At 41.0% G+C, this 13,392-nt stretch overlaps 1 protein-coding gene across 1 annotated transcript; it reads left to right on the forward strand.

Moving 5' to 3' along the window:
* Positions 1–914: 914 nt before the first annotated feature.
* On the forward strand, positions 915–12,426 carry LOC145416437 (glutathione S-transferase 1-like). The gene is made up of 4 exons (XM_080285392.1): positions 915–980; positions 10,012–10,209; positions 10,466–10,607; positions 11,693–12,426. Exons 2-4 carry the CDS (start codon positions 10,013–10,015, stop codon positions 12,005–12,007), a joined length of 654 nt encoding a protein of 217 aa, XP_080141518.1. The 5' UTR covers positions 915–980; position 10,012; the 3' UTR covers positions 12,008–12,426.
* Positions 12,427–13,392: the final 966 nt, after the last annotated feature.

The following is a 13,392-nucleotide window of genomic DNA, read 5'->3' on the forward strand; positions in this document are numbered from 1 at the left end:
TTTGACTGTAGACAAGTATAGACAGACGAACAGATAGAAAGACAGATAGACTGACTAACTGATAGATAGGCACAGACACCAGATAGATAAATTGACTGGGATACAGACTGATATAAAGTTAAACAGATACACTGATTAGACAGGCACAGACAGATACATATAGACAGACGAAGAGACAGACAGACAGAATAAACACAACCGAATAACGTTAAGAAACACTGAATGGGAGAAACGCGGTGAAACGAAACAACTCGCATACCTGTCATTCCAGCAGTACTATTGCCAACTATTATATTTCTTTTCCCTCACAGAACCTCAAGTTGCTGGACAAATTCTGTATGCCCGTTCCTTGGCCTGCATTTGGTTCAGTCACACGGTACATTTCACTGAGGGATGGATGGAAAAGTGCCTGGGATCTGTAATTATTGGTGATGAATGGCATCCGCTTAGTTAACAGAGCGTGAATATCGCCAAAAGTCATTTATTTATTACTAGCATCGTGAAACTGTTACATGGAGTCCACAATGGTTATCAGTTTTAATCAATTAAGTTTATTTCGAGAGTCAAAAATCATTTAGAAAACAATGATGTAAAGAATGACGCTACGATGTGGCAGCACGAACCACATACTGTATACTTTTCAAACCGCAGGATGAACCCCACGCAACCACCACGTATCTTATTTCCGATTTGAATGACCAATATCTACAAACGGAGGATAGCCTAAGTAGTTAAAAATTAGCAAAAGTCTTGTTGCACGTTATTAGTAGGGAAATAAAACTAATTTGTATTAAAACTGAGAAAGATTAAAAGGAAACAAAGAATGACTGTGTAGAATCGCCTGGGAATAGAAAACGAGCGGGCGGTGGCTGTGGATGTGAGGGGCTTCGTCTGGCGTTTATTTCTCCCCCAGACGAACGCCAGGCAGCCAAAGAGACGGTCACACATTCACCTCACCTCCCCACACGCCAGACAGCCAAGTAAGTTTAATCAATATTCTAAATTAAAGCCAAATAAAAATTCGCATTCCTAAATTTACACCAAATACCTGCACATTCTTGAATATAACATCAAAATCGTCGCTTTTAAATTACCTCGCACCTCTATTTCACTTTGGCCTACAAGTAACATCAAGCAAGGAACTGCATATTTCTGAACATTGTCAATATTTTCGTTTTTTTAATTATCAAGCACTAGCCTTCATTTCAGATGTAGGCCTATACATATTTATCGGATAATTTTGTATCGTCACAAACTTGTTCTGTACGCAGAAATTAAAAACTGATTCACTGTAAGCAATATTTCCGGGATTCAAATGTTACTTCCGGCCTGTGGACAGATGTGCTAAACGGTGTAAATGTAATGAAGCAGAACGCATACAGCATACTGTACATTTCAGGCATGCAGTTCACGCTTCCCTGATAAAGTAGGCCTACCTGTAAGTGTAGCGTCAAGTGTACGCCTACGGCAGTGAATGAGAGTTGTTGAGGCTGTATTGTCACTGAAGGCTTCGTATTACTTTTTTATTTGCGATTTATTATGCCGGTCTGATATATCGATTTGTACAGTATATTTTAGTACCAATGAAACTTAACGTACTACGAGGGGAAAAAAAAATATGCAAAATAAATCGCCAATATAAGGATGCAATGATGTCACTTCGAATACAGCACTTAATCCCTTTACCTTCAATAAAATATATCTTCGTTAAAAATCATGTCAACCCCACGCTCGTCTCTTAGAAATTGGCGAAATCGATTGGTCACTCCCATGGGTCTTCGGCGTTAAAATCTCCTTTCCTACAGACGATTTACTCAAATTAGGACACACTTCTAGTGGTGGAGGGGTTAATAATGGCTGTCTAACCCGTTTAAAATTCCTCCACAGCTGAATAAAATCGTCTGACGGTAAAAAAGTCATCGGAAAGAAGTAGGGGGCGTAAGGACGTATTGAAGTTCGTATTGGGCCATTCAAGTCTTATTTTAACTTCCGTAGCTCCTTTTTCATGTACTGTGCCCTGCCTCCCATATTTAGCATTCCTCCCCTAACGAGAGTATCCTCGTCATATTCTTTGGTCAGTGCATTACCTAAAAACAGTTCGTGTAACATCTTTCGTTGCCGCAGTCGGAGAAGTGTTGGAGAACTTTTGCTCATCGTTGTATCTCCTTTGGGTGTCCGTATTCTCGTCGGTTAAGGAAGCTCCCTAACACTTCTTCCTTAGCTATTTATTTTTGGATACGGCTGGTTAATATCACTTTATGCTGGGTAATGGTGGTATAGGATTTATTTAAATGGCACAGAATATATTTTTGAGTAATGAGCAAAATAAATCGCTCAGGAAGAGGTGTTAGAGCTCCCTTAACCAGCGAAAATACGAACCTAGGTAGGCTACTTATTTCACCTGCCAACTCACGAATTCCCGCACCAGGATTCGAACCCAGTATCGTACTAAACTCCTATTACCGGTTTATAACTTGGCCTGAAACTGTCGTTTCTTCATCTTCAGTGCATAGTAGTAACAACGCACTTTAACACTTCATTATGATGCTAGTCACAAAGAAGTGCTATGAAAAGAATGATGAGCCGTACTGAACTACGTGAGATAAGCTGCGAAAGGACAAAAATCTGGACCAGGTTAGTGAAAAAATGAAATTATAGTAAAGCTTAACCTCGTCATTTTCAACTGATTTTCAACTCGAGGGATACTTTTCAAACTGGAGGGGTTAGATATACCCTTCATTAACACCTTCACTTCCAGAAATTACTCTTAAGCACAATATAATCCAAATGTCATCGGATGTAAGAGGATTCCAGTCACTGTAGTTTGGGTACGTGACGCAGGATTATCTTCAGCATCGTATACGGATGGGATTTGGTGGACAGGATACTCTATACACTACACTGACTCCGAATTACCACCTTTAATACGATATAGTTCTGTAATTCCCTCTTCCCACATATGATTTTATTCAATTTAGGTTAATCTCGTAATGAAGGGGTGAATGAAGGCTGCATCTAACCCCTCCAGTTCGAAAAGTGAATGTTAATAGAATGAAAACTCGCTGGACTGAAGGCAAAATCTGGTGCGAGAAAAATATCCCTCCTAACAATTTCCGCATCCTGTGTAACAAATATTTCTACAGTTGTGGAAATACAGGGTGGTCCATATATAACGCTCCTCTTGGGATGTCTTGAGTTGTTGGGACGGTTCAGTCAGGGTTATCTATACTATATCATGCTTCAGTCATTAATATTTCAATACATTCATTTCCTACTCCCACTGTCACACCTCCGTCCATAGCAGCAGATACTACTCCAGGATAGGTCTCTCTCTCTCTCTCTCTCTCTCTCTCTCTCTCTCTCATATCCCGAACACCATAAAATAGTTTCAAATCCACGGAGGCTTTCCCACACACCTTACAACTTGTTTACTTTCCACAACAAACTTTCCGTCTTTTGGGTCACACTGTTTATTCATTTACACAGGATGGCGGATGTTTTTCTCTTCCCCTTCTACCTCTTGCTTAATTTGTGTATTTTTTTCCTAGATTGTTTCCATTCCCACTACTCCAACTTTTCACTTTCATTCCCCACTTGTCAACTTTAAGCACATTCCTCTTTCATTCTGCCATTCACTTTAACTAACCCTCCATCCATTTACCCTTCTGTATCTTCATTTCTTCCATTCTTTTTTGAGATGTCCTTCCCTCATCCTTTATATGTTCTTCCCTCATCCTTTATATGCTTCCACGGACTCACAAATCCTGGCCTTCTTGCATGGTGCCCCTATCTCTCCTTTCCATACCACTTGAGCATACTACTACTACTACTACTACTTCTACTACTACAGCTGGTGAAGGTGTGAGGATAAGCTTTAGGGTTCTGTCAGGAGGGTTAGTCTGAGGAATTACTGATAAGATAAAAGATGCGTGACATAAAAGTTCTGACGTTCACATAAAGGAACCCAGTCAGATTTTACGAGAATACACACACACACAGGAGAGAGAGAGAGAGAGAGAGAGAGAGAGAGAGAGAGAGAGAATAATCACATCTGGACGCATTTTTTCGTTATCATTTACTTTAATTTGTAGTGCTAGGTTGCCGTAGAAGTGAAAATGTAAATAATAAAAATTTTGTACAGAACTGAGGCGAAAAAGGTATATAAAGAAACTAATGATGGTGCATGAGTCGGCAAGTAAGCTTTTCGTGGCTGGGGTTATTATCTTACGTAACGCCCCTTCCTTTGCGACTTATTCCCAAGGTTGCATATCAGTATTCTTTATTTGTTACTGAGAGAGAGAGAGAGAGAGAGAGAGAGAGACCAGGGCAGTGAAATTGCGGGGGACAGGACGACGTGGAGGCGATTTGTTTGTGGCCACCCCAAACGGGATTGAGACGTCTGGCAATAGAGAGAGAGAGAGAGAGAGAGAGAGACCACAAAGCGACTGTGAATAACGAACCCGACAAATGTAATAGTAATAGTAGTAGTAGTAGTAGTAGTAAAAATAATAAAAATAATAAAAAATAATAATAATAATAATAATAATGGAAATGATAAACAGGTAAGAGAAATGCCAGCAAGCCTACAATCCCAAACTGAATTGTTGACTTAGCTGCACCACCGTACCTGACATTGTTCAAAAATATAAGAGTAACATCAAACTGAAATAAAAACTGAGAATCTAAGAAAAAAAAGTGCAATGGTGCTTACTTTGCTGCCTAGTTAACGATCCTTTGCTGTTTCTCTACACCGGTGTGGCAGGCCGACCAGATCCATCCTCCACAAGCATGCAGCCGCCTTCCCGTGGTCGCCAGGGTTGGGGCAGAGTCCTTCCATATGGAGAGATGGTGGGAAAATGATGGAACTGCCCTGAAGAGGATGAGCTGTGTATAGGATATATGTATGAGTAGTAGTTTCAGCTCGGACTTACTACTTGGTAAATGTGGTTGAGTTCCTCGCCTGGAGGGTTGCACAGGACCAGCTACCGGGCCCTGGCCCCACGTCGCCCCATGGTAGTACCTCCCGGGACGATGGTAATCATCCACCTACTACCTTTTTGGTGGGCTAACGGGTGCTACACCTTGCCCAAGGGTGACCCGGGACTATGCAGGGCAGGGGCGTCCATCTTCCCTGAGCCGGGCACATGCCCGGCCGCATACCCAAATTATGATTCTTGGTTGAACTACTTTACCAGACAAACTGTAATAGGAATAGTGAATCGGTCAGAATATGGTGCTACGAAGCCTTCTATGTCACCACGACTGGACCCTTCGATAGAACATTGTATCCAACAAGAGCTCCGAACCCAGCGACCTCGATATGAGAAGTGCTTGTAATTCTGGCCCCGCAGCTGCCATCGACCCGGGTATAGTTTCAGCGCTTAGTTTTCGCCTAAGTGGATGATGGTTGGTTTCTGTTGATGTTTATTTCTTTATTTGTGTTTCTTGCAGTTAACCTAAAGTAGGTGTGCAGGTTGCGCTAGATGGACTGAGGTAGTATTCATGACCCTGTATTCTCGTCGGTTGAGGAAGCCCCCCTAACATTTTTCCTTTAGCGATTTAATTTCCAATTGTTACATAAAGTCTCCCAATAGCACCATCCTCAACATAACGTACAAAATTATATTAACCGTATTACCTACCTACCTACCCATATCCAAAAACATATCGGCAAAATCGCTAATTCAGTCACCCTCACAGTCTGACCTCTCGTGTGGCCTTGAAAGTGCTGGGCGTGTTGAAAAGGTGACACGCTGAATTTCGAATAACCACGCTGTCCTTCATCTTGAGTATGTCATTTGTGGCTTGTTCTTGTTGCCATTATAGGATTTTCGTGAGACATCTTGTAGAAAACGGATTAATATGGGCGGTACATACATCTACTGAAAAAGGTTGCCTGAGCTGAATGGAAACTTCTGGACAGAGCAAGAATTACTCATCAAACTGTAATGTTGTGATTCTTACTCGCAAAAGTGAGTCACCAAGCAAGGTCTTTCACAATCTCTCATGACTGTCCAAACTTTTCTCTCGTCTAACTGTGACTGCATTGCGGCGTAACTCTATGGCAAGTTAGGTATCTTTTTTTTTTTTTTTTTTTTTCACTGGTTGGTTTGTTTCACTTCGTACCTTCTGTTTCGGGGGGATATGACTGTAATTGAAGCTTATGGATGAATGTCTGGAACAAGGTGGCTGTGTGTGTGTGTGTGTGTGTGTGTGTGTGTGTGTGTGTGTGTGTGTGTGTGTGTGTGTGTGTGTGTGTGACAACCTGCCAAATTGATGTTTTGCAGTTTTTTACAATCTAACGATTTTATTCAGGACTGGAGAATCTTGCACTGAATAAAAGTTGCAACTCTCTCTTAAACCGAAAAAATCCAGAATAACTGGAAATACGTAATCGGAAAGGTGTGTGCGGAGAGAGGTTGGGACAGCATACAATGGTTTCTTTCTCAGCCAGTCCGATAAAATGATATGGCAGTTAACAATAGGGTAACTATAGCCCATTCAGTCTTGCGTCATGTCAAAAACCCATTCGAGAGAGATTAGACAGTGAAGTTGTTTAATTTTTCCCAAAGTTTCGTCCATGAGGATGTGATAGGCTAACATCCGGTCGTGGGTGAGAATTAGTAAACCATCGCAGTTAGTAAGAACAACCTGGGCTATGTCAAAGTTCTCTCGCACTAACATAACTTCCACAGGGTAGCACTCGCTTTATGAAACGAGAAACTTCAACACTTACCCAACGACTGATCTGACAGGCAGAGGTTGTGGTGTCTGGGCGCCGATATTTTGTAAACATTGAAATCAGATGACGTGCTGCATTTTCGTGTTAAGCTATTATAACTTTGCATTCAGGGTGGATAGATGGAAATTTTAGGCCGTTAGTTAGAATGTGAGTGCGTGTAAGTACTTAGGTAGTGTGATGAGTAAGGATGGAAGTTTAGGAGGTGAGGTGCTTGAAGGGTACAGCAGGGAAGAAAGGTTGCTGGTTCCTTGAAAGCTGTGATAAGAAACAGGGAAGTGACCATGGAAGTGAAAAAGCTACTAAATGACAGTATTGTGATACCAACTCTAACGTATGGAAGTGAAACTTGGACCTTGTTGGAGGGACAGAAGTCAAGAGTGAGACCAGTGGAAATGAGTTATTTGAGAGGAGCCTGTGGAATTACATGGAGAGAGAGACTGACAAATGAGGAAGTGAAAGAGCGTTGTGGTGAGGATGTAGATGTGATAGGATGCGTTAGGAAAAACACATAAAGGTGGTTTGGCCATGTGGAGAGGATGGAGACTGAGAGACTGACGAGGAGAGTGTATGTGAGTGAGGTGGAGGGGGACAGAGGGAGGGGGAAGCCAAGGATGAGATGGAGGGATGGAGTGGAGAGGTATATGAGAGAGGTGGGGGTGAGCTGGGACCAGGGCAGTGAAATGGCGGGGGACAGAGCAACATGGAGTCGATTTGTCTGTGGCCACCCCTTACGGGACTAAGGCATCTGACAATAGATAAATAGATAGATAGTGTGAAACTAGTAGACTACAGTATTCAATGACACCCTCAACTGAAATAGTGTCGTGGGCCAGAGAAAAATTTAAAGACTATCCAAAATAAGCAAGAAAAAAAAAAGTCAGGCCTCGCAGACTCTGACTCACTTTTCTTTTGTTCACCAATTCGCACATAAGTTTTCGCATGACTGGGCACGCATTTTTATATTTTATAAAACTCTCTCTCTCTCTCTCTCTCTCTCTCTCTCTCTCTCTCTCTCTCTCTCTCTCTCTCTCTCTCTCTCTCTCTCTCTCTCTCTCTCTCTCTCCCTCTCCCTCTCCTGATATGTGCTTTAAAATAGCATTTTTACATATAAATGCTCCTGTAAAATATGGGGAAACTGGAAAATTAACTTTATATATATACAGCAGAAGAACTATACTGCGCAAGTTTTCTAGGATTACTGTGCACTTAAAAGCAAAATAATAATAATAAAGATACAAGTACAAAAAGGCAGTAAAAAACGAGACCTTACTGACGTGGGTGTGTAGGTCGGTATAGGTAGGTAGTGGGTCTTTACGGCCAGCTGGCAGTCGCGGTGGCTTAGGTGGCTTCATGGGATGTGGGGGGGAGAGGGGGAGAATGCTTGGTTGAGGAGAGGGGAGGTATAATTCTGAGAAACAGAAGTGGGGAAGGGCAAGGAGCATAGTTACATATTCACAGGCAGAAGTCTACAAATTCTTACCTAAACACACACACACACACACACACACACACACACACACACACACACACACACAGTACTGTATGTCGTGAGTATAGGAATTGGGCAACAAAAAACAGAACCCAAACACTACCAGCTACACTTCTACATCACACAACTACAGCATACAACACACTATTTTGTTTCATACACCTAATCTTTACTAAACCACTTTTCTTCCTACTAATCACCCTATTAAAAGAGAAACGAACATAAGAAGAGAGGATAACTGCAGTAGGCCGGTTGGCCCATGCTAGGCAGCTCCTAGAAGAGTAACTGAACTACTAGAATGAGATAAGGATAGCAAAGAAGGAGGCTCTCCCCCGCCCTCCAAACCCTCCAGCCGAAGCCGGCAGGAAAAAGTCAGAAAGAACACCACGCAGTATAGAAAAACTGGCGTGGACATTTTACAGGAAAGTGTGAAAGGAGAATAGAGACTATCACAGTGTAACCTGAAAAGGAAAAATTATGAATAAGTATTGATTTTTTTTTCTATATCCACCCCTTATTTGTCATATGCTTATCTAGCCTGTGCTTGAAACTCTCAATGGAAGAGGCAGCAATTACTTTACTAGGTAGCTTATTCCATTCGTCTACTACTCTATTACCAAACCAATTTCTACCTATTTCCTTATTGAAACGGAATTTTTCTAGTTTGAAACCATTATTTCTAGTTCTATCCTGTATGCTCACTTTAAGTACCTTGCTAATATCTCCCTTATTTATACCCTTCATCCACTTAAACACCTCAATTAAGTCTCCCCTTACTCTACGCCTCTCTAGCGAATGCAGACTTGACGACGTCATTTATCATTTTTGTCATTCTTCTCTGTACATTTTCTAACGAGTTAATATCCATTCTATAGTAAGGACACCAAGATTGTATTGCGTAGTCTAAATGTGGCCTTACTAATGCTAGATAAAGTTTCAGTATTACTTTAGATGATCTATTGCTTACGCTTCTCGAAATAAATCCTAGGACCCTATTTGCTTTATTTCTCGCATTAATACACTGTTGCCTTGGTTGAAGGTCGTTACTAACCATAACTCCTAGATCCCTCTCGCATTCCGATTTGCTAATTTCTTTCTTATCTATGTTGTATTGAGTGTCTCCAGTGGTCTTGCCTACGTTAAGTACTTTACATTTTTCAACGTTAAATTCCATTTGCCAAGTTTTAGACCATTTGGACAATGTATCGAGGTCTTTTTGTGAGTTATGGCAATCGTCAGTCGAATTAATGATACGCCCTATTTTTGTATCGTCGGCAAATTTGCTGATGCTGCTATTGACTCCTAAGTCTAGATCATTTATTATATATAATAAATAATAAGGGACCGAGTACTGAACCCTGTGGTACACCGCTAGTTACTAATCCCCAGTCCGACTTAGTTCCATTTATTAATACTCTGCTTCGTCCTTTCAGCCAGGATTCTATCCATTTTAAGATATCGCCCTCTATACCGTGTGCTCGAACCGTTCAGAAAGTGATACAGAGCCAGAGGTGAAGGGAGGGGGAAGGGGAGTGTAAGCAGGAGGAGGGATGAGTAGGAACGGGAGGAAAAGGAATGCAGGGAGGGTTGGTGAGTAGTGACTTCAATCCTTAAGCTGTTCAGCCGTAACCTTTTGTATTCGATTCTTGCTGTCCAGATGAAAGTGGAGAGAGGACAGGATTTGTCCCCTCTCACCACTGATGGTAATGGTGATGTTGATTCATTATGGTGCTGCTGATAAAAATATGATGATTGATGCAACTGATGTGACTTGTTTCAGAATGCCTGACTACTATTACATGCCTCTGTCATCGCCATGCCGGTCTGCATTGCTTACGGCGAAGGCTCTGGGCGTGGAACTGAACCTTAAGCATCTTGACCTTATGGCTGGTGACCAGATGAAGCCTGAGTTTGTGGCCATCAACCCCCAGCATTGTGTACCGACCCTGGTGGATGGGGACCTGGCCTTGTGGGAGAGGTAAGTACAGTTTAAGCAAGGGTTGGGTTGGGCTGTATTGGGTTAGTTTAATTTAAAGTTAGTTTTAGGTTTGAGGCAGCAATGGAATCATAACTGGCAATACCTGTAATTAGCGAAGTACCATAGGGTTGGTAGAAAAAAGTCAGTTTTTATTATGAGTATTGGGTGTTCAAACTGAGGCAGAATATTTACTGTGCTGTATATTAAGATTGGTGAGAACTACTATAGTGATCTAATTGTGACTTATTTGTTCAAGCCGTGCTATCTGTGCCTACTTGGCCAATCAGTATGGCAAGGATGATTCCCTGTACCCAAAGGACCCCAAGACACGTGCTAAGGTCGACCGTCTCATGTACTTTGACATGGGCACACTCTACTTCCGCTTTGGGGAGTATGTGGTGAGTTGCACACTAATGTCTTTAACTCCTTTTGATTTAATCATATTTCCAGACAATAACATTATCCGTAGTGAAGGCCCCTGGCAATGATGTTAATGAAAGTTATGGTGCTGAAGAGGGATGTTTCCATGCAGTGGCATGATCGGGTGGCTTCACTGCATGTATAAACAGATCTTAACTCACTCCCTGCCCACCCCCCATCCCTAAAGAGAACAGTGGACTGAAAAATCACTGAAAGATCTAGATGCCTCCTTTGGCAGAATAAGATTACTTGCCAGTAGTCATAAAACTCTACTGGGTCCCAACCATTGTTTACAGGCTAAATTAGACATGTTTAACTTCTCATGTAATTCCTTTGGCTTTAGTTAAACTGTCTGATGCTGGCCAGAATGTAGTGCAATTGTCATCCTTTAGGAATGTGTATATATAACTGTATAAGTGAAATACTGATCTGTCTAATGCACAAAGCCCATCAGAGTGAATTTAATAAGATGAAATTTAGATGAGTCTTTCCAGATGTAATTCACTGCTTTAAAAACTTTCCTAACATTCACAATTCTCTAAATGGGACTATATATTATCCTTACATAATTACCTGGTTTGTGGTTTAACATGTCTATCTTCATCCACTTGCATTCTAATGCTAATGAAACGAAGCTTATAAATGTTAAAGATTAACATAAAGTCCGTAAGTTGCCTTTTATGCTATTTTTTTGTTTAGTCCACACTATATAAATTGAGTACTGTGCTATAATCCCACTGCTACCTGGAAAACTGATTTGCAGCATACCTAAATTTACACTACAGTACTGTACTGTACTGTACTGTATAAGTCTAAGAAAAGTTGTTTTTGGAACACAAAGTACCTGATAGTACTTGACCTATGAGGAGTTAAAATCCAGATTTTATCCTTTACATACTGTACATATTTGTTTTCAGTACTCACATCATTTACACACGGAATGTTTGTTTGCACTAAAGTACCCAGAAGTTACACTGAAAATATTTGTATGGTTGGTTCCTAGGAATTTACTCTGAAAATTTGTATACAGTATGAATAATTTACACCAAAAAAATATTTGCAGTACCCTGTGATGTTCCGTGGGGAGGAGAAACCAAACCCAGAAAAGCTGGAGAAACTACACGAAGCTCTGGGTTGGCTCAATGGCTTCCTTGCTGGGCATGATTGGGCCGCAGGTGACCACATTACCATCGCAGATCATGTCCTTGTGGCATCTGTCTCCACCTTTGAGAGCGCTGGTATTGATATTACTCGGCATGAAAATGTGGCTGCCTGGCTGGCTCGCTGCAAGTCCACTATGCCCGGCTATGCGGAGGTGAACCAGCATGGTGTTGACGAGTTTGGCAAGATGGCAAAGGCTAAACTCGGCACAAACTGAAACCAACATCAGCAGTTGGACAATCCAGTTTTTGTCTCCTACTCTGTCTAGATATAAACATTTGTTATATACTGCATTTCTGTTTTGATACAAAATTACTTCATTAACAGTGGCAGATAATTCTCTCACCTGTTATATCATGCTACTGCACACTTCATTTAACAGTCTGAAATGTACAATCTGTTTTCCTTTCTGCACTTGAGCTTGTTTCCACCTGACAGGAATAAAGAAATGCAAATATATCATTCTGAAATCTACTGAACTATTTGTCTAACAGTCGTAAGCCAAGTACTTAGGGAGGAACAGGGAACAGATTATTTCAGCTGTTACCTAAATGCTTTAATATTTCCTATCTAAAAAGCTGGATTGGTATGTGAAAGAAAGGGTCCAATTAATTTTTGAAATAAACTGTAATTCTGCTTACAATTTTAGTGCTAATCCTTATTTTGGTGGTTTGGTCATGTGGATGAGAGGAGAGATTACCAAAAATTAGACAAACTGGCAAAGGGTGTAATACTATAGTTATTATTCTTTTTTTTAACACACTGAAAATAGTCAATGTAATGAGATTTTCAAATACCATCCATCCAACCTCTAATACAGTACTGCCCCATTCCTGAGTAGGCTACTCAGTCCAGATATACAAGAAGTAAGAGTTGCTCATCCCTAAGCAGCATTACATGGGAAAGAAACCCAAAATGCTCCTTGGAATTAGACCCTTTTGAGCCGAATTTGGTGTAAGTGCTTTTATTGATGACTATGCCTCCAAACAATGATACTGTATGAGGGCAATATCAGTCACAGCATGGAAGCCCACTCTTGATCTCCCTGCATGCATCAAAGACCGGTCCTATGGTGGAGTACTAAAATGCAACTGGAGGAAAACTGAGCTGAGGGATAGAACACTATATCATTAGGTCTTTTACAGAAAGTACTATGATCATCAGGTCTTTTACAGAGAAAGCTATCATTAATGAAATCTTAATAAATCAACAATAATGAAGCAAAAATTTCATCGTCAGGGCAAGCCTCCTGAAATTAACTACTATCCTAACCCTATTCCCATTAACAACACAGAAGGCAGGATCCAGAAACAATACCAAAGAACTATCAATAAGTGCCCATTGAAATGGGACATATTTCCATTCACTTATTATTTAAACCCATCCATACAAAACATAATTCATAATGTGACCATTCTAAGCTTACCTGTGTAAAGTCACATCATTCACTGAATGCAAACTGGATGGATGACTTGGGTAACAGAAAAGACGAAGTTCAAGAATAATATAAAATTAAGATTATGGTGTACTGTAAATATGTGGGCTTGGTTGCCAAGACAGAGCAGGCTTACTAGCACGTCTGTGGAGGAAGCAAGAGAAAGC

The sequence above is a fragment of the Coenobita brevimanus genome, chromosome 106, assembly GCF_032717465.1.
Source record: "Coenobita brevimanus isolate Jiangsu-jjx chromosome 106, ASM3271746v2, whole genome shotgun sequence".
NCBI classification, from domain to species: domain Eukaryota; kingdom Metazoa; phylum Arthropoda; class Malacostraca; order Decapoda; family Coenobitidae; genus Coenobita; species Coenobita brevimanus.